General features: G+C 40.1%; 1 protein-coding gene across 1 annotated transcript; it reads left to right on the top strand.

Annotated features, from left to right (window-relative positions):
- The first annotated feature begins 274 nt into the window (after positions 1–274).
- IFNG (interferon gamma) lies at positions 275–3,605 on the top strand. Its single transcript, XM_072351279.1, has 4 exons — positions 275–397; positions 2,261–2,329; positions 2,685–2,864; positions 3,483–3,605. The coding sequence occupies exons 1-4, from the start codon at positions 275–277 to the stop codon at positions 3,603–3,605; spliced, it is 495 nt and encodes a 164-aa protein (XP_072207380.1).
- Positions 3,606–21,246: the final 17,641 nt, after the last annotated feature.

The raw sequence follows: 21,246 nt of genomic DNA, 5'->3' as shown, positions 1-21,246 counted from the left end.
ACCATGCTTTAAGAAAGACACTTTCGAGGGATTCCCTCAACCAACCAATAGCAAAATCTTATCTAACACTATCTTGGTTAAATATACACAGCCTGCGATGACGAAATAAAAAATTTCAAGACCAGGTATAAATACCACTGACAGGCAGATGAAGTTCACTCGTCTACTTTCTTCTAATAGAACATATAACTATTAGAAGCTGAAGCTCACTGAGCTTATATCTGCCATCTCCCAGAAGTTATCAGAGCATTTGAACTGAGCCATCACCAAGAAGATGACTTGCCAGACTTACAACATGTTTGTTCTGTCTGTCATTATGATCTATTATGGACATACTGCAAGTAGTCTAAATCTTGTTCAGCTTCAAGATGATATAGACAAACTGAAAGCTGACTTTGTAAGTATTGTCTTCTACTGCATTTCTCTTCTCCTTCTGCTTCTTGTGCTGTAGATACAAATGCAGTAGCACTGTAGAGCACTGTTTGTCCTAGATCTCAGTGTATATCAATATGCAGTATATGATGATTATAGAATTATTTTTTCTGTTACATCTTTTTTCTTTTTTCTTTTCTTTTTTTTCCTTTTTACAATAATATGGTCAGTTTCTTGGGTTTTGTCAGCTTTTGGTCTCCCACAAGTATGATTCAGTTTTTCTTTCAGTTTTTCATACTGTGACTGTTAATGCAGCAGTTTGCATTTATTTCAGGGATGTTCCACCTTTCACAAGATCTTCTCCCAGCTCCATTCGCTTTTGAATTCATGAAATATTTTATTACAAGAAATCCTAATGCAGTTTGTTATGAATGAATCGAGACTCCGTTCTATTCAGATGCAATTTACTGCCACTTTTACAACCTCCAGGCATCCTGATGTCTGTGACTATAGTCTGGTGTGGAAATGTTAAGTGATAGTACCTTTTTTTTTTCAGACAGAATTTTGATAACTTAATGACTGTAATAGTAGTTCACCTAACTTCAACTAGGAGGCATTGAAGAAATTCACAGCTGACTGCAGCTGGGGTTAGTCATAGAGATAAGAGATCTACAATAGCGGCATTTCATCTTAATCTTTCATCTTAATATGCCGTTGGTTTTGTTTCTATTTTCTTTAATCACATGAAAGTCATAGCAAGAGTCTGCTCCTATTTCCAGCTCTGATTTTTCAGAATTTTGTGCATGTGAAAGTTGAGATTTAGTAGTCAAAGAATCACTTCAGAGACGCGGTGTAATACTTTATTGTTCCAAATTGCTACGAGGCCAGCTGTACCATCGGCCTTACATCCTAAATTCATCATTAGTGCAGCTAAGAGATGTTTATACTAGAACATACAGAACTCGGTCTGAGAGATCCTGAGTGGTGGTGAGCCTCTGGCAGAGAAATTAAAAAGCTGCAGTCAGCAGCAGATGCTTGCTACTCTTCAGAGCTGCAGAGTCGGCTTTGGCAAAGTGCTCGGCACCAGGAGCCTATCAGCTTGTGGGCTTACTGTCAGCCTGCAAGCTTTCCCATTACACTCACGGTATTTAAATTACCAAGCAGACGAAAAAGGAAATAGCAGCTGTTGTGTATAAAAAGAAAGACAAAACACAGAAAAGGAAATGATTAAGTTTGCCCTTCCTTGCTGGGAGAACTGTATTGTTCTTTGTTTCCTAGAGCCTGCCACAGTGTGTGGCTAACACCTGATGGTTAAACTCTGACCCTGCAAGCCTCTTGATAGCCCACATATCACCATACCATATGGTAGCCTCTTACATATCCCCATATCTGACTGCGGGCTACTGGGCTATTCTCCAGTTTTACAAATGACAGTTTTATAGTATAGTTTTATTGCTAATTTCTCTTTGTTTCACATGAGATTTTACTGAGACAGGGTGAATACGAACCTAGAGGTGCTACCGGATCTGACAATGCCTAGCCAGCTGCTAGGCTTAATAATTTAGTTCTCAGCTATCAATAACAAAACTGACAGTGAACAGTTGGTAAAATATGGTGGTGAATGGCTCTGTTCTCATGAACTGTATCAGAAGATTTAACTGATAAGAAGACTAATGGGGTTTTTGTTGCTATATAGTCATACAATGTGATTTAGTGCTTAGATAATTCCTTTGCAAAGTAGTTCAGAATCCAAAGCGTTGCAATAATTACATATTAATGGTGCAAATATCACGCGTCTGTGCTTTTTACTGTTCATCTGAGTGGAGAACAGTATTTACCTTGTAATAAATAGTGTTTGTATAACAGATGCTTATGTTCTCTGTTGTAGAACTCAAGTCATTCAGATGTAGCTGACGGTGGACCAATTATTGTAGAGAAACTGAAGAACTGGACAGAGGTGAGTCAGAACCAGATGTGACAAAACATCTCATGTGCTCTGAAGGGCACTTCTGGTAAAAAGCAGCTCTGAGGCCAGTGTAACCAGCCTGGGCAGAGAGAATATGAGCAGAGGCGGCTTTGGTAGCATGAATATAAGAAAGCAGCCTCCTTTAAAACGCATCTCTTAAAGTTCAGTGTGCTTTATGCTGCACCATGGATTGATCCTGAGGTACAGCCAAGCCCAGGAGATGACTTACAGCATCTTCTTTGTCATGCAGTAACTTGGGGCAGAGAAGACCCTGGATTTTAATTTCCTTCATTTTCCTCTTGATGGTCACTCACAGACCTTTCTTTTTGAATGTATTCTTCAACAGAGAAATGAAAAAAAGATCATACTGAGCCAGATTGTTTCAGTGTACTTGGAAATGTTTGAAAACACTGACAAGTCAAAGCCGCACATCAAACACATATCTGAGGAGCTCTATACTCTGAAAAACGACCTTCGTGATAGCACAAAGAAGGTGAAAGATATCATGGACCTGTCAAAGCTTCAGGTAAGGCTCTTTGTCTGCCTCCAAGGCACTTGTGACCTTGTGTTTTCCAGTTTAGAGTCCTGAAGCAGGGCAGTGTTAGTTTAGTAACGTACCTGGTAACCCTTGGCTGGCTCCACTTGCGATGGAAAGTATAATGTTTCCACTGGGGCTGCTCACCCTGGGCCTTGCCAGTGCCTGGCACAGAGACAGTGGCAGCTGCTCCTGGTGATTAGAAATCGGGTTGGGAAGTTGTGCCTGGCACATCTCTGTGGGATCTGGGTCACCCAACTTGTTGGATGAGTGCTTGCGGTGTGAGCCACCAACTTCTGCTGATCCCTGTGCTCTGGAGGAGCTGGTGGCTGGTGCGTACCGCAAGCGGTGTCACAAACCAGCAATGACCACAGAGTGCCTCCGTTGCACAGCATGTGCTTGGTCTGTTACACTGCAAAGTAACAGAGAAGGCAGAAAACAGAAATCTGTGAAAAAGGGGTTCTTAGTTTCAGGAACTGGGCGGTAGAGTAACCGAAAGCTTCCAGTTTCTCTTCTGTGTCATTAGCAGTTAAGCCTGAAGGGTGGAATCAGTAAATAAATACAGCTCTCAGTGTGACCTTTGTATTGTCTGTTTCTTGCTCAAAACAGATGAGCGACTTGAGAATCCAGCGCAAAGCTGCGAATGAGCTGTTCAGCATCTTACAGAAGCTGGTGGATCCTCCGAGTTCCAAAAGGAAAAGAAGCCAGTCTCTGAGGCGATGCAATTGCTAATGGCATCTTATGACCTTTTGTGCTCAACTAGTTTAAATTTGACAATGCACAATGTTTATTTTTTGATTTTTTTTTAACTGAGCTTTTATATGTTTATTTATTAATATTTAAGTATTTTAAATAATTATTTATATTAAAAGAAAACAACAACAACAACAATGGAAGTATTTATACCTCCTACTGCTATGCAAGAAACGATTTTGTCTTAAAATCCTGTCTATCTGTTATATGTTTGTTGGCCTGAGAATACTGAATGAGGTGATGTTTACCAAGTTTCTGTGTGGAAATACTGAATTGACATTGATACTGTACTCAGGAAAGCCCATTTGCATCTGCTCAGCTCTAAGCATATCTAAATCCAAATCATGGAAGTAGATTAGCTTTAAGGTGAGAAAATGCACTTTTCTGAACTGGGATCTGGGTGGTTTATTGTTGATAATTATTATTATTATGCACTGAAGCAACTGAGAGGCCAGGCTATTTGGCAGCTCCAGGAAATGTGACAAGTTCTATTGCACTGACTTAACTTCAATGCACTTACTATGAACGTCTCTGTACTTTTTTTGTATTGAATGATCTAAGTGTGTCTGACATTAGTTTATTTATTTGGAAGTAGCAGTATGGAAGATTTTATCTCAAGGACTGTATTTTTGTATTTGAGTATTATTTAACGCTTTGGATTTCACAATGAAAGTTCCTTAACATTTGGATATTAAATAAAGATAAGAAGAAATTAATTAAGCATGCTTGCGCATTTATTCACCAGAATCTCTGTGAAAAAGTAGAATTCCAATTTTGCTTGATGTTGTCACAAAAGACAACCCTAAACAGGTCGATGAAGGTTTCGGTTTCTTCCCTCTGCCCAAGGTCTGGGAATAGATTTGGATAGTCCCAGAGTCTTGGGCTTAAAGAGGGGAGTTTGTGGGACTTTCCAATTTTCAGGTCCCAAGGCCGCTACCAAATAAACAATCTAGGGGCAGACTGGCTGAGCTGACTGGGAACAGGGCAGGCTTTCTTTGGGATTCCTGCCAACATGAGACTTCCAGTTCACACCAAGCTGAATCTGTAAGCTGGAGCAGAAACACATCGCTTTGCCCAAAGTTAAGTTGCAATAAACCCAATGGGTTTCTCTGTAATTGTTGCAGCCTTTTCTACTTCCTCGCACCCAGGTGTCTCCCCTGGTGTAAGACACCTTCATTCATGCCCCCATTTTATAGTCATAACAAAGTGACTCAGTAATCCTGGAGACTTGAATTGATTTTGAAGGAAACAGCTGTTCTTGTTTGTATTCATCACAGTCATGCATGTGCTTGTGACACACAAGTGATGTAATGCTGTGGGATTTCTCCAGTTAGTGGACTATGCATGAGAAGCCTCAGTACTCATTTAACATAGGCAATGCATCTTTCTGCTAGCCTCTAAAAACTGGCTCAAATAGCTGGCAGTTTGGGGGGCAGGTTGCTGCTCAGGCACATCATGTTGGATCTTCCCTGAGCCTTCCCTACCCAGTGTGAGTCTGTAAGACTACTTCTGCAGGGTGCTTAAGATAATGTGCATTCCCAGTTTAGCTCCATTAATGTGATAAATGCGCTGGAGGAGAACACCATAAAAATACGACTTCACAAGAGCATGTTTTTCCTCTCAATTGTGTACCATACAAATGAGGGAGAACATATTTAACATGAAAGCCTGTCAGATCTTCTTTTATATCCAAAGGACTCATGGATCTCCTGCATTGTTCCTCACAATATCTGACTAAGGAAAGCATTTCCAGCTAAGCTATATTAAAGTGCAAAATGGATTTTAATGGCTGCCCTAAATCTTTTCAAAGAGAAAACCAGTAGAAATGCTGGATATTTCTAGTAATGGTCAGTACAGTTTTATCCAGCAACACAGTCTGGGAGAGCTAACAGATGTGTTATTGAAATGGTATCATCTGTTCTGTGGTGGTTATAATTAGAAAAGGAAAAGAAATGATTTTTAAAAGTGGATAAAATTGATTGTTTCAGAAAGGTTGTGTATTTGATGCACCACTTCCTCAGTATGTTCATTCTGTCCCTCGTCTCTACTCCTCCACATCTCTTCACACTCCTCACTTTGAGCCTGATATTCACTCTCCTCACCCCACTGTGGGGCTGCGAGGGACAAGAAGAGCCTCTCTGCTCCCTCCAAATGACCCCTGTGTTTAGACACTCATATTTCACTCCACCACTGAGTTGTCTCTGTTGCAGGCTGAGCAGTCCTCAGCATGCAATTGTCTCCCACACAGCAGCCATGCCATCGTTTTGCTCTTTTCTATTTATTCTATTGATTGTTTTTGAGATGTTTTCCCATATTCTCTTTGAGATAAAGAGCCAGGGCCATACACCAGGCTGCAGTCATACTGTGCCGTAATGATTTCTGTTTTCTGACAATTCCTTTCTAATGGCTGCTAGTTTTCTATCTGACATCTTTGCTACTACTCAGACAAATCAATTTTTTTACAGAGCTGGCTGCTGAAATCCTAACGTCTTGTTCCTTAAACACATGAGCTTATTCAGCACCCATCACTGTGTCTGTAAAATGAAGATTGCTTTTGCTCATGTGTATAATTTAGTAATCATCAGCACTGATTTCAATCTGCCAATTTACTGCCTTGTCACTCAGTATTTTAAAATCCTGTAACAGTTCTCTGCAGCTGGACCTCCTCTTTGCTGCCCTGAATACCTTAGTACATCAGCAATCTGTATTATTCCACAGTTCACCCCATTTCCCAAATTTCAGATGGCCAAATTAAAAAGCACAGGCCCAGGCAAGCCTTCTCATGACTAAACTCGCTCAATTGCAAAACCTGTAAGCTGAGTCCTATGCTTTATTTCTTGTCTTTTAACCAGTCATGTGCTCACGTGAGGCCTTTAATTTTATATAACAGCTCAGCTTTGCTGGCAGCTGTACTATGAGAGTCAGTGGAGACTAGCGGATTCAAGGAGATGATGTTTTGAGTCTGCCCTGACTCTAGCTTAACAGTGAGGTGTGACTTCCTTTCACAAATGTCATATTTATTAATTTCTTGTGCACCACATTTATCCACAAGCCCACTCTGTCTCGAAATTGCATGGTATGGATGTCACCTTTACTGGCTTGCAGATTGCTGGGATTCCCCCGAGACATTTTAGATAACCGATAGCCAATAGGACCACTTTGTGTAGGTACAAACCTTGTGCCTACAGTTTGTAGTTCAGCTGTTTCACTCCGGAATCCCGCAGGACTCCTGGGTCATCAGTGTCATTTCAGATCTGTTCTACCCACCCCATTTCTCCCGAGTGACTCTTCCAGGGGTAACCGTGCCTTTATTTTGGTCTTGATCAGTGGGAGGTAGGGGAAGTGAAATGTCCAGAAAAGGGCTGCAGGTTGAAAACAACCCAAACCTGGCATGGGGTTTTCAGCCTAAAATAGCTACTCATTCAAAAACTCTCACATCTCTGCTACCTTGTATGCAACAGGGGAGTGATAACAGCAACTTCTGCAATGCATAGGATGTACGTAGGCTGCTGAAGTAGGTGAGGAAGAGTGTAATGGTTGAGCAACAGCAGCAGCTACAACTTCTGGGTGCATTTTGTTCTAAAGCAGCGTAGAGAAATACAACTCCCAGTTTTCCAGCTTCCTCTTCTTTTTTTTTTTCAGAGGTGCTCTCTCACAGTGAGCATATTCTTCCTGGGAGGGCGTAGTGAAGGCTTGTGCTGGATATTTCACTGCAGGTGTAAGCCGGGCAATTGCTTGATCCATGGCAAAAAATGGCCACAGCAGTACCATGGCCATACCATACCTGAGGGAGCTTGAAATAAAAAAGGGTTACAGTAGAAGAGCAGGACAAGCAGAAATGGTTTTAAGTTGAAAGAGGGAAGATTTAGGTTGGATGTCAGGGAGAAGTTCTTTACTAGGGGAGTGGTGAGGTCCTGGAACAGGATGCCCAGGGAGGTTGTAGATGTCCCATCCCTGGAGGTGTTCAAGGCCAGGTTGGATGGGGCCCTGGGCAGCCTGGTCTAGTAAACGTGGAAGTTTGGTGGCCCTGCCTGGCAGGGGGGTTGGAGCTTTGTGATTCTTGAGGTCCCTTCCAACCCGGGTCATTCTGTATCCTCTCCATGCTGCACTACAAATAGACACACTATTTGGGAGGTTTTACATAATTATTCCCACAGGAAAATATTCCTGAAAAAAATGTATAGTCTCTCTCCTGTGGGTTCATGTGCTATGAGCCCCAAATCGATGGCACTTGGAAGGAAAGCCATTCCACAACTCTCGATTTTATGTTATCCTCAGGCTGTTAACGTCACTAACTCTAAGGAAATTCCCCTGGATGCACTCTTCTTGTAGGCCCTGGAAAGTTAAAAGACAGATGTTACCCACTGACATCTTTCTCCACACTATGTGCAGCTCTCTCCTCCATCCACATTCACATCTCCCTGCATTAGCTGCTGATTCCGTAATACCACTCTGAGCTTAGTTAGATTTCTCTTCTCAAAGTCTGCATGTAGGTGTGGGCTATTAATGTTCTCAGGAGCAGGTTAAGACTTGTCATTTTATTTTCATCTTTAGATGGAGCATTAAGTAGAAATACTCTGTAAATGGTGCTTTTCCAGCAAGTTAAAATCTGCTTTCAGTGTTTTATAAAACATCCTCCCTATTTGTCTACATTTAGATGACTACACTACCTCAAGAAATCTTGAGTCTAAGTCGAATGGTGTAATTAACATAACAAATACAAACAGGAGTTGAAAATTTGGCTACAGGGCTAAACAAATGCTAGAGAACTCAGTCTGAATCAATTTGTTGCAATGTCCATAGAATCACAGAATCTCAGAATTATCAAGGTTGGAAAAGACCTAGAAGATCATCTAGTCCAACCATTGCCAATACTTCCCAGGTGCAGTTCTTCAGTGTCTCTTGTGAAAATCCAACCTGACATTGTTCACTTGACCTGTAGTTCTTCATGCAGGTGGTGTTGCTTGAGATTCCTGTTATAGGTTGGTCGATTTCAAAGTTCACAAAAATCAACGGAAAGAATTTATTTTTTTTCATTTATTTAAAAGTTATATAAATTGTGTTCTAGACATTTTGTATAAGGCGCTTATTTTTTTCCAGTAGTGGACCCAAACAATTGAATAAATAAATAAAGGAACCAGTATGGAAGAGGTTGTGACTTTAATACAGATATTTCATATTCATGATTTTATACCAAAAAGACCACGAGTCTTTTCTTCATTTGTTGCTTACATTTCCAGGCTCGTTAGTCTTTCATAACGCAAATTGAAAAGAACTTAATGCAAATATTCCCTTTTTACTAAGTAATCTCAAAACACCCTAAACATAAACACCTCAGAAACAGGAAGAATGTGGGCTGCTTTATGTAGTCAGAAAACAACGATTTGTCATGGGCTGCATTTAATTTGGATGATTGAGGCTTTCAGTTTGATTCCTCAGTTAGGTTTCTCTTACGGACACTCCAGATAACCAGGGAACACTTCTGACCTGGTGCTGGAAAAGTTTGTTTACTCACTGTAAAGCTAAGTTGTTCTGGTTTTGATTACAGATGAAAGTATTAAACTCCTTTCCCTCATTCAAAACAGTGGATGCACATTTGGAATAAAATGGTTGTGAGTTTCTGGAAGAGCTCTCTTTTAGTGAGAAGCAACAGAATTCTCAAAAATACTTGAAGGACCAGAAAACAATTAAAGATGTGGACAGTAGTTTACAGAGATTTGTTGAAAACACATAGAATCCATCTGCTTTATGTTATTCGTATAAATGTCGTCTTAGTTGGTAGATTAGCAGGGAATTATTTTATGACAAATGGTCTATGAACTAACAGATTTCTGTGGTTTCTTATTTGAAGCAAACAGTGCCGAAGGTGTGTGCATACTATCCATCTGGTGAAGTTCCTGGTATCTACCCTGCTGTTTTTTGCCTTTTGTTTTTTCTTTCCATAAACATTGCAAAAAATTATTTGCTTCTTGAACACAGCAGAAAAATACCTTGGTATATTTATGAGATGATATTTTTCACAAGTGGCTAATGACATGGATATAAATGGAAATAATTACTCATTTTAAAACCTCTAACCGATCTTCTTATCAAGCTAGCTTTTTGTTTTCAGAGAGTTCCTATGAATTCTAGAATGATGTATAGACCAACCACACAAATGCTACATGAACAGTTAGGAGAATTAAGACTCAGGCATTTGTGTCTCTGTCTCTAAAACAAGTTATACACAGAAAGGATACGAAGAAGTTAATTCAGCCAAGTATTTCCATCCAGTGATGAAGGCTGTATCCAAGTAAGTATTTACCAAGCCATTAAATAGCTTTAAAGTCCTTGAAAGCCCAAATTTACTGTCATTTTCACTTTTTATAGAAGTAACATCTATCAAAAGCCCTGTCTCAAACCAGAGGTGCTCTTGGAGAGTATGGAAGGGTCCATTTGACCTCTTAGTACTGAGGAGTAGCTCTACACTCCCTCTACCATTGCCCAATAGATCTAAGTGCTCTTGTTATCCACATAGCAATCTCTTCACATACACTAAAATTTGTTAGACAGTGTTTGACATCAATTCATGTATTTTCAATTTTGCTAGGCCACTTTCTGCTCTGAAGTGGCCTTTCTTATAAACTTTCCGAAACCATGTGAGTAAATGGCTGACATTACAGAAAAGGCATATTTCTGACTTTTCTGTCAGCCTGACCTACCCTTTCCAGGTCAAGGGGCTTGTGTGCATTTCTCTGCAGGGCATTTCTGAATGTTGCAGGGATCATAGGAAGCTCCGAGTCAGGATCTTCATCTGAATGAGTGCTCATCTCTGGACAGTATGAAAGATGCAGTGCATTCACCCTGCCCTCTTACTGCAGGGACAACTCAGCTCCTGCTGCTGTCTTTACCCTCCTCTGGTCTCATGCTACAGCTGAGCTTATTGGTTCAAATAGGAAAACAAGCAAGGTTTTGATCTGGTTTAACCTTCATCCTCAATCCTTGTTTCTGTTTCAAATTTCCATAGCTGCCTTGCGATGGCTTTGCATTGGGACGTTTTTCCTCTGGTCATCTGGTTCTCTTTCTCTCCCACTCCTGGGGAAGTTCTCTGATTGTTGTTCTCACTTGGTTACTTCTGGAGCTTAGCCTCCTGGAGTGGATTAACAGGGACCAAACCCACCCCTTCTTATATAATCATGGAATAATTGAAGTTGGAAAAAAAAACCACTAAGATCATCAAGTACAACCATCAACCCCTCATCACTACACTCACTAAACATTGTCTTCAGAGCCATGTTTGCATGTTTCTTGTTCTGCTTTCCCTGAGATGTGACTCCACTAACATTGGCTGGGCATACAGGAAATTTCTATCAACAGATGACTACTGCACAGCTGTTTGCATGTGTACATAAATATATGTATATAATATATGTATATATAAATATACATACATCTTAGTTTTCAGAAAAGTCTCTGCCAGCTCTTTCTCAGCACTCCATTTCCATGCTTAAAGAAGAATGTGGATGATTCAGCCACACAATTTGGTAGGTTTTAATAATACTTGATATTATGACCACTCCCATTTCACCCTATTCTTTACTATTTTTTTGCATTCACCTCTCCTCTAGATTTATGTAACACAGCATAACAGCTTTTAGTTGGGACAAAGGTGTTGTGAGCTTCTAACAAACAATATTGGCAATTTCAATGAATCAATACTGTTATGCTGTCATCCTTCCATCTTTCTTGGTATCCATTAATTGAAGAGGCTCTTACTCACCCACATAAGAAATAATGAGTCTAAAAATTAAGTGTGGGAGTTCTACTTCTTGTCTGGCTACATCTTCCCTGTAACTAATTGGTTTTATCTTCATAGGAAAGTCTGTGGTTTTTGCTACTTTTCACTGTTATTTTTTTCTCCCTGGTAGATATTCTTAGTTTGTCTCTAATTTAAATGAGTCCTCCTATACAATGCCTCCCCTCTTGTAGGAATATACAAAGGCATAGATAATAAATTCAGCATCTAAGTAGCTTTTTGTCTTCTAAGATACCAGACAGACACAGCTCCAATTTTTCACCTCCAGTGAGGACTGAGAGGTGCACTGGTGTTTACAAATGTTTGACTTGCTGTCAGACCAAGAAGAAAGATGAATTTCCACTTCACTGTAGTCCTGCGCTGACTCCCCAAATAACTGCCACACAATGCTTTATCCTACAAGGAGATGCACACACTCACACAACTTGCACAGATAATGTCTTTGCAGTGGCAGAATTCACTTATGTGCAGCATCTGGATAACACATTTGAGTTTTAATCATAGATAAAATTGTTGCAAAGGAAACACAAGCTTTCATGAGTTTGAGAAGGCTGTGGTGAGAAGAAGAAAAATTCAGAGCTAGAGGTCCAAGCCCAAACCCCATCTGATGTTCACCCGGGTTTAAGTATTGCTTCTTTGCTTCAGAGTGCCAGAAACAAGCCACATTTTCTTTCCATCAGACACAGAACTTTAAGAACTGCTGAACAGCCTGGATAGAAGTTTGCTGCTGGGCTGAGCAGCCAAGGCCCCGCCAGGAGAACTGCATGCAGTGCAGCTCTGACCCCCTCCTGCCCCCGGCTTGCGCAAGCAGCAAAACAACAGAAAAGCTAAATATAGACTGTGAGATGGAGGGTAACCACTACCATGGCTCACAGAGAGCTATGTCTCAAAGGAGACACTAATTCCCTGCATCTCTCTAATGCACAGCATTACATACCTGCTGTTGTTGGACCACTTGTGGGAAGAGGTGATCGAGATAACTGCAACGGTTCTGAGGTGCGGGCATTTTTATCAAGAAGAGAAATGAATCCCACTCTAGTCTTGATCAGATGAGGTCAAAGCTAAGCAGTGAGCACGGTCTGCAGCAAAGGAGCAAAGAGTTCAAACATAACACATTTAAGAGGTACTAAAACCTTCCTATTTATGTGCTGTTTGGTGTATCTATTTGTATAAAAAAGGCACTAAACTAGACAGAGGGCTATTGAACAAGTCGTCTTGCTGACTCATATAGGTAAAGAGACAACAGAGTAATTAAAGTACGTGGGTACCAAAGAAACAGTTTGTGGTTACTTTTCCAAGATGTTAAAGAGCAACAGTGAGAATGAATTGCTAATATCAAAGCAAGGATAATCATTAGAGCAAAGGGGCAGAAGAATATTTCATTTTGAATTCTAAATTATTTGAAGGCCGTATCTTCTGTCAACTATTTCTTTGCAAGAAAAAAAGTATAGGATCATAATCTCTAAAAATCCCATTTCAGAAAATAGTATTGAAATAGATATCTCATGTGACAATTACAGATTACTCAGGCACCTCTAATACATCTGCAATGCAGATGCAGAAAGGCAAGGCACATTAAAATTACAGAGTGGGCTCTCCCACTTGAAGAATAAGGGAAATATGGCTGGAGGGAAATGTGTTCAATGGCTAGAAGGCGAAGAGGAGGCACCGCAATTGCAAAGCAATTGCAAAGGGAGCATTCATCCAGCAGCTGTGAGCAAACAGAGGAGCACATCTTGAGTGAGTGCACCCAGGGACAGGGAACCATGGGAGAACAATGTTGGGTGCCCTCCCTGGGGAACTAGAGGGAGCAGCCCAAAGTTCCAGGGTGGCAGACTGATGCAGGCTGATTGCTGTGTTGCCTTGATTCCTGCAACTGAGTAATCATCTCCACAGATGAAGCACAAACCAACTTCAGAAGCCTTCAGAGAGTGTGTGTGCACGAGCTCTGCAGCATGTACATTCAGTTTCTGCTGCCTTGGAAGAGGTTGAATTAATTGCATGTTTCTATCTAGCTACTCCTGTCCTTCCTTTCCTGCTAGTAACTGTTTTCCAAGGAAGATATTTTTTGTAAGTGAAAAGCTATCTATGTTGGTTTTCCTATGTTTAATAATTGATAGTAATGATGAAATTTATGCCTATAATTTAATTGATTTTGTATTTTCCTGGCTGGATTACTTGTGCGGACTTAAGCTAGAGCAGCAGTTATACATATTACTTCAGCTGAAAATGACTCATTTTCATGTTCTTGAACATTTACTACCACAGGGTTGGGTTTCCATCCAGAGTATACTCATTTGCTGAGCAAACAAGATTCCCTAGAGGTGACAAGCTGAGTTGCAGAAGCCATGGGAATCATTTCATTAGTTTTGCAGCATTCTGATGTTTGTCAGCTTGCATTGTGTAAAGCCTAAACTTTGTGCAAAAGCTTATCTCGCAAGACTAATTTGCCTGTAAGTTAGAATATGAAGTTTCCCAGATGGAGACCTTGATAACAGCATTTCATTGTATCATCTTTGAGGAGAAAAATAAAAACTAAGCTTGTTCATACTTTTCTTTGTTAAAAGTTGCTTACACAGTAGGGTTAAATATTTAACATTACACTCACAGTTGTCTCAGAAAAGCAAGGTAGGTATCTTAATGTAAAGGTTAAAGAGGCTAGTATCCAGAAGAGAAATGCACAGGTACAAAAGGAACCCTAGGAGGCTTGCATTTCATGCTCCAATCATCTCTTGATTAAAAAAAGTCACAGAAAATAACACGGGTTTACTGAATTTGTTATTTCAATTGGCAAGAAAATTTCAACTTTTTATTGGTAATATTTTTGGAATTCCTGAGAGAAACAGGTAGACCTCTTCTTTTCCACTTATACAGACAAATTCAGCTTTTTAACACATTAAGTTCCAGCTTAAAGTACTTAAGTCTTTTGTATTTATGCTTTAGCCTTGTGCTGTTGGGGAATATAATCAGGATATGTCACACAAGGCTTACCAACTTCCCCATAGCAAAGGCTACATCCCACAGCAGATATGGTGGAGTTCAGTGATCTTTAAGGTGTCTTCCAACCTGTGATTCTATGATTTTCCTTGAGTCTTGAGCATATATGAGGCTGTGGAGTCAAAGACATAGAAGAGATCAGTGCTGACTTCATACTATGAGCACAACTGCCTCAAAAAGCTCACTCTTTATCAAGGGAACAGCTACCAAAATTTTCAAGAAAGCAGATGGAAAATGGTAGGTTTAGTAGGGTCCAGGTAGGTCTCACCAGCTTGAGTGTACACATTTGTCTGAGCATCTTTTGACAGAAACATGGTAGCCCAGAGTTTGAAAGACCAACTTGAAACTGACACATGGCTCTGTAAGACCTTTATCCCAAAAGTAAAGCCACTACTTGCTGATAATTTGTACCAAATCAACAGGAAACCGCTGTCCACATTCTCATATAATTGGAAACTGGATGCCATCAGGTTCTAAAACCGCTCAAGTCTTTTCTTAGAAATTATATAAAACCTGATATAGTTCAATGTGTGAAACATCAGGAAAAAAAAATGGTCTCCAGATACAAGACATCTCTGCAGTGCACAGGAAATGAGAAGAAGGATAAAAAGCCAAGTGAGTGCATACAGGTAGATATGACATGAAGGAAAAAGGGAAATTTGCTGAAGGACACAGTGGTGATGGCCACATGGCTAATATCACACAGTGCAAAAAGTAAGATTAAAGCATTATGAATCAGCATAGTCAAGGCAAGACTGCATTGCTCCAGCCCAGGAAAAGAGTGCAGGAGTAGAGTATGATGGAATATGAAGGTAAAATAAAAACTTGGTTGACAAGGAGAAAATTATTATTCCATTTGACCACTAAGTGTTGGCCATTCATGAAGAGATTTTAGTTTGGGTCGAAACAGGTAGGTTCAAGGAGTGGAGTGGGTAGTCCCCAGAAGAGATAGTGGTTGAATGCCTAGCTGTGAATAGGATCAAGAAGAAACAAAAATGAGAGAGCTAGACAGCCAAAGACTAAAGAACAGGAGTCTTCAATGTGACTTAAAAACCCCCTGCAAAAAGATGGGGCAGATGATGGGGAAGACCAACAGTTTTACACAAACAGATACAGCTACATGTAGGGATGGGGAACAACACAAATGTCAAGACAAAAAATGGCAGCTAACTTTTGAATGAATTTAGGATAGTGGCTATAAGTCTGGTCAGAGAGGTCAGGAAAAACGGAATAGTTACTCCAGTGGAGTGTGGGAAGCAGAACACGGATCTATAATTTGAAAAGGTAAACACTTTCAAAGGAAACCAGTAGACATATATGAACACTGTATAATCTCTTCAAATGTCATTTTGAAAAAAAATCTGAAACCAAATATATTAGTTCTCAAAGGAATTTAACTGATGTGGCATGAAACAATGTGAAGAGTATGACCAAAAAAATATCAAATAAAGATATCTAAGAATGGATGATAACTATCAACTGAGGTGAGTAAAAATGAAAGCTTAATAGCGAAGGATAAAGCCATTGAAATTCAAAACTGATTGAATCAGATTTATTGTTTGTTCATTTCAGTTGAGGGTCAGTCCTATTTTACACATTTAGCCCGTGGCACAAGGACACTGCTAGATCTCAGACTGCATTCTTTTAAATGGTAGCTCTGCATCCAAACTGTGGAGGTGTGTTTTTTGTTTTATCTCTAACCACCAAATTGTGTTTAATGGAGGTTGCTGGTATTGTATGAAACCATTTATTTGTTCCTTTCAGTTCTGATAAAATGCAGTACAAATCACTTGTGTGTGCCGGTCTTCACTGGGTTTCATCTCATGACAAGGAAAGCAAAGGGTCTGTAGCTCAGGAAGGTGTTGGAGGCAACTCCATCCTTATCCACACCAGGTTACAGTTTTAAATGGCTTTAGACCACTGCTATTATTGGAGCTAAACACAGTCAGGAATCTGGAAGTTGCATCCAAAAATCTCACTGCTTGCAAGGTCTGGGACGTCTTGGCTGCTCATACATGCCCATGCATGTATATGTGCCATATGATGACTTTGTCTGGGATTTTTGCTACATAGCAAACCTAGAGAATTCTCCTACAAGCAAAATCTCCTGACTCTCTGTGTCACTGAAATAAAGAAACCCACATTCCCGAGCAGTCAGTTGTTAGATATAGCTCCAGGGAAATGAAGAATACTGGACTACTGTCCCACGCAGCCACAGCCTCTCTATTAGCCCCATGTGGGAACAGGAGCCCTGTTCTCTCCTTGGCCCAGGGTGGCCCCTGACGTTATGTAAACCAGTTTGAAAGGTCATCAGGACCATTACCATGGATCTCTGCTATTTTAGGCCACAAAACACCACCATTTAAATAAATGTGCATTTTTCAGGTGCTTTTGCATTGTGAAAACTGAGCAGAACCAAACTGCTCAGCAGAGATAGCTGGTACATACAGCACCATACAGATTATTTCTGCGCAACATCTGTGCAACAACAAGGTGAAGCCCAAACATGCTTATCAAATCAGCACATATCACACATTAAGCACTGCATGGGGTGACATAGTGGGTCCTCCGATTCCTTTATACCAGCCAGCTTGGACACGAGCTGCCTCTGGGCAGTGCTGTAAGCATGCTGTCCTCAGGCAGGAGAGGCGCTCCACTAATCCCAGGCTGCAGAGCTCAGTATTATTGTTCGTTTCTATCTGCCGGATTACAAAAAAAAAAAAAAAAAGGAAAGCAATTTGAGGAGAGATTGCTGTCTGACAAAAAAAAAGAAAAGCTTTTGCATTTTCCTGACTTCTTCAGTCAGCCCATAGGAAAGGAATGAGCAAGCTGAATCTTCCTGTCATGCAAATGGTGAATACAGGGACATATGGAAGCATTCTACATAGGAATGGCCATTTGATAAGAGTGCTGCTAATTCTGATCACCTTCCTTGGAAAGGAGAAAAAGAAAAAGCATTTTGTGCACCAGCCTTATTCATTGTATGCATCACGGTAGGGAATTTCCAGGCCAACTTGAAGCCCTACAGAATGAAGATCAAGATGTATATGGTATCTATTATTCGTATCTCATACTATCTATACCTCATTGCAGCCACTTCTATGTAAGTCGTGTAGGAATTCCCTTTGGCCTTAGGGGCTATGCCTCCAGAAGCCGCACACATTGCAATGAGATAACGAGTAGGAAGCCGCCATCATGTTCTTGCTCTTGTATGTAGCTTAGAGGGATACACAGAGCGAAACAAACCTCTTGCAAGCTCCTTTGGAGCTGACTGATCACTGAACATCCCCACCCATAACACTCTGCAGAGTAGCAAGGCTTTTTGCAACAGAGGAAAATGTGTCTTTAAAATGATTATTTGCCACGTGCTTTTTTTCACGCTTGGTACAAATTGTGCTGAGACAGTAGCCAGTCCATCTGGTATGATAAAAATAAAACAATTAAAAAACAAAAAATAAATCAAATCAAACAATATTTCTCATCTGTGAGTGACTTGCTTAGTTTCATTTTGTATTGCTAGCCCACAGAAGGTTTACAGGAAATTTCAGCTGGTAAAATGTAAATTTACCGTAATTGTGTATTAGCACCAGATGCAGCTGACCACAAGATAGTGCTTTAGAAAAAATAACCGTTCATACTAGCGGGGCAATAAATGACAGGAAACAAACCTTCCTGATGCCACCACTGTTTTTTTTAAGCTTGTGACTCTCAGAAAAAACAAATACTATACTCCAAAAGAACACCATGCATTCTAAGGACATTCTCACAAGCAAAAGTTAAGTGATAGAGAGAGATGAACTGCTTGGGAAAGTTGTGTGCTTGTTTTGTAACCTTATCCTGTACCTCTCTGAGGTCTCACAGGAGATAACCTGTTAAGCTGAATTTGGGATACTCGTTCCCCTTTGTCAGGGTGGGGATGTGCTCTTCTCTGCCCTTGGAGCATCAGAGACACGGTGCCATTGGAAAGCAACAAGTGGTACTCTGGAGCTGGAATCAGAACCAAAGCATAAACCTACAACTAGGAGCCCATATTATGCAGAGCCCCTCTTGGCCATTGCAAAAGATGCAATCTTTGACTTGTGGTCAGCCAGTACTCTTCAACAAAATGCATGACACCACTGAGCACGATAATGGGAGATTTTGGGATAAACAACCACAAGGTCTTCATCTGAAGGCAGCCTCAGGATGCTGGCAGCTGTCTCATGAAATCACTGCAGACTGTAGGAATCTAATGCCTCCAGAAAGAAATCCCAATGACAGTAGCCTGTTTTGGTCTTTCATAATGTACTGGTAATCCATCACACTGCTCCCTGTGGAAAGCAGGATTTCCTGACAGTCATAACACTGCCCTTCCAGTGCAGCTCATCTGATTTCTGTCTTTTCTGAAGGTGTTCTTCCACTGGCCCTGCGGAAACAGCGCAGCCTTAATGAGCAGAAAAAAACAGCAGACCTGACTTCAGCAAAACACCAAGATGAACTACATGATGCTTGTAAGGAGCTGAGGAAAGATTAGCTGAGTCAACATATGGCACACACGACAGAGATGTATTGAGCCTGTAGGAGATAAGAACACACCAGGCAAGGGCACACCATGCAAAGGCTGGTGGCAGTTTTTCTGTCTGTATAAGACTGATCAACCCCAAGATATTCCATAGAAGAATAACTGAATAAGCACAGATAAATGCCACCTGATCATAGGAAGAGGCTCCACCAGCCAAGTGGGATAAGAAATGCCAGGAATGACTTAAAACAGTTATAGCTTTAGGGGATCTCCTTCCAGCATGCAAAAATTTCTCACCTCTTGCAACAAATGAAGATATCTAAATGTAAATATCCAACTTCCTCCAAAATTTGTGAAAAAAGGAAATCCTTTTGGGACAGTGCTTAATTGGAAGTTCATTTTGAAGTCTGGGATAATTTCTGAAACAGAGGAAAAAGATTCTTATGTTCTCCGGCTGATTTAGATGGACAAGTTAACTGCAGCAGGAACTTTTCACCCGGTATCTTCAAGTTGAGTTTCAGTTCACAATATAAGAGCTCATATTTCAAAGAGGAAAAATAAGACTGTCTCAAGCAACCTTAGTGGTAGCATGAGTGTGTACCAACTAACTGCAAAAGGGCACTCATGGTAGCAACTTGGGTTTGCCGAATGTTATTGAAGAGCCCTGTATCTCAGTTAAACCAACTGATTATACTGGAAAGTGATCCATTTACTTCTATAAACTTTGAATCAGGCCCAGAATGAAGATGCAACAGGAACATTAAAACATTAAAATGGAAAAGAATTTGTCTTCTTATTTTTAAACTTAAAGGTGCTTTATTTGTGTCATAGGCATCGGGTATAATTAACTCTATGCCTAGGCTTATGAACTGATTCCCTCCAGTCTCGTGAAGCAATTTCTTTTTGGTCAGTGTGCTGTTTTCATGTTCGGATGTTGCTTTTCTTGGAGAAAATTCAACAGGAAAAGCCATGGTTTTACAGTAAGCAAAGTCTGTCAAACATATCTCTATAAAAGCTAAAATAGTTGTAGGAAGACTTCGGGTATTTTTCTTAGATTATTCCCAGTGTTTTGTAATCATTCTTCAGTAATACTCCATAACTTAATTACAGACCAGCACATAAAGTATCCATAACCCACAGTGATTCACCCACTGTGAGGGCATTCAGCACCCCCAGCCTTCTTTCAGAGCTATTTTAAAAGTCTCCAGCTGATTCTGCAGCTTGCAAAAACCACCACAGATGATAAAAAAATCATCCACATGTGATCACAGATGGTTATAGGCTGGATCAGTGCTTGCATAAGTCAGTTTCAACAAGATATACATGATACACTTATTTAACATACCCTTCTTTAGATGAAGGTGTGAAGATTCTCACTGAGAAGAGTAGTAGTTCATAATGCATTCCTGAAAGAGGAAGTGTTTGACTTTCTTACTGAAGAAACCCAAAATTGTGGTTGGTTTTGCAGATACTTCATTTCCTTCAAGGTGAACCACATTAAAATTCCAAAGACTTTTGACCATTCTTTATCACACACTAAATCTACAACACCTTAGAGATGGGATTTTCTTTAAGCAGACATGCTTTAGGAAACAGAAACTAAATGTTCAGACACAGCAGTTTTCTTTGCCAAGTTTTACATCATTTTTCAGGATATGTTAGGGATTATCACTCCCGTTTTTTGAAAGAGAAGTGGAGATAAAAAAGGATATAATAATTGATAAAGTAAATAGAAGAAAATTCAGCTTACTTTAATTGCCCAGGATATTCTTGTCCCATAGGTATATAAAACCGATAAACAAAGTGACTTCATATTCTTTCTTAATAAGCTCGCATCAAATTGAGAGAAGAAGTTCCCATGCAGAAATAATAGCCCAGCGCAAAAGATTAAGATGAGCTCGCCTTCGACATGTACTGTCATTAGCAGTCTTCTACATAAAGGGTTAAAATACATCTGAATATATCGATAGTCAAAGCTCCTGGAAACAAGACTTTCTTTTGTCCCAGTGTTAGTTTTATTCTTTTTAAAAAATCTCTATTTTGAGGAATAAGTGTTTAAAAGTATTTCTGATGTAACTATATCCAGTGCTTGTTTTACTAGAAACTATACCCATTTTCTTCCTAAATGTTCACATATCTGACTGCTCAGATTCTAGATCTGACTGCTGTTTAAAAGCCATCTCAAATGTAATCGCATCTAAAGGCAACTGATATCCATTAGCACTTCTACCAGGAGTTTATTTGGTTCAAATAATACTTTTCCCTCTTCTGTGCTCACATACAGTGAGCAGTGTATACAGACTGCTATTGTCTGAACATATTCTAAT

Source organism: Excalfactoria chinensis, chromosome 1, assembly GCF_039878825.1.
Source record: "Excalfactoria chinensis isolate bCotChi1 chromosome 1, bCotChi1.hap2, whole genome shotgun sequence".
Classification (NCBI taxonomy): Eukaryota; Metazoa; Chordata; class Aves; order Galliformes; family Phasianidae; genus Excalfactoria; species Excalfactoria chinensis.
Note: the sequence above shows the minus strand (reverse complement) of the source record. Positions and strands in the feature narration are given on the sequence as shown.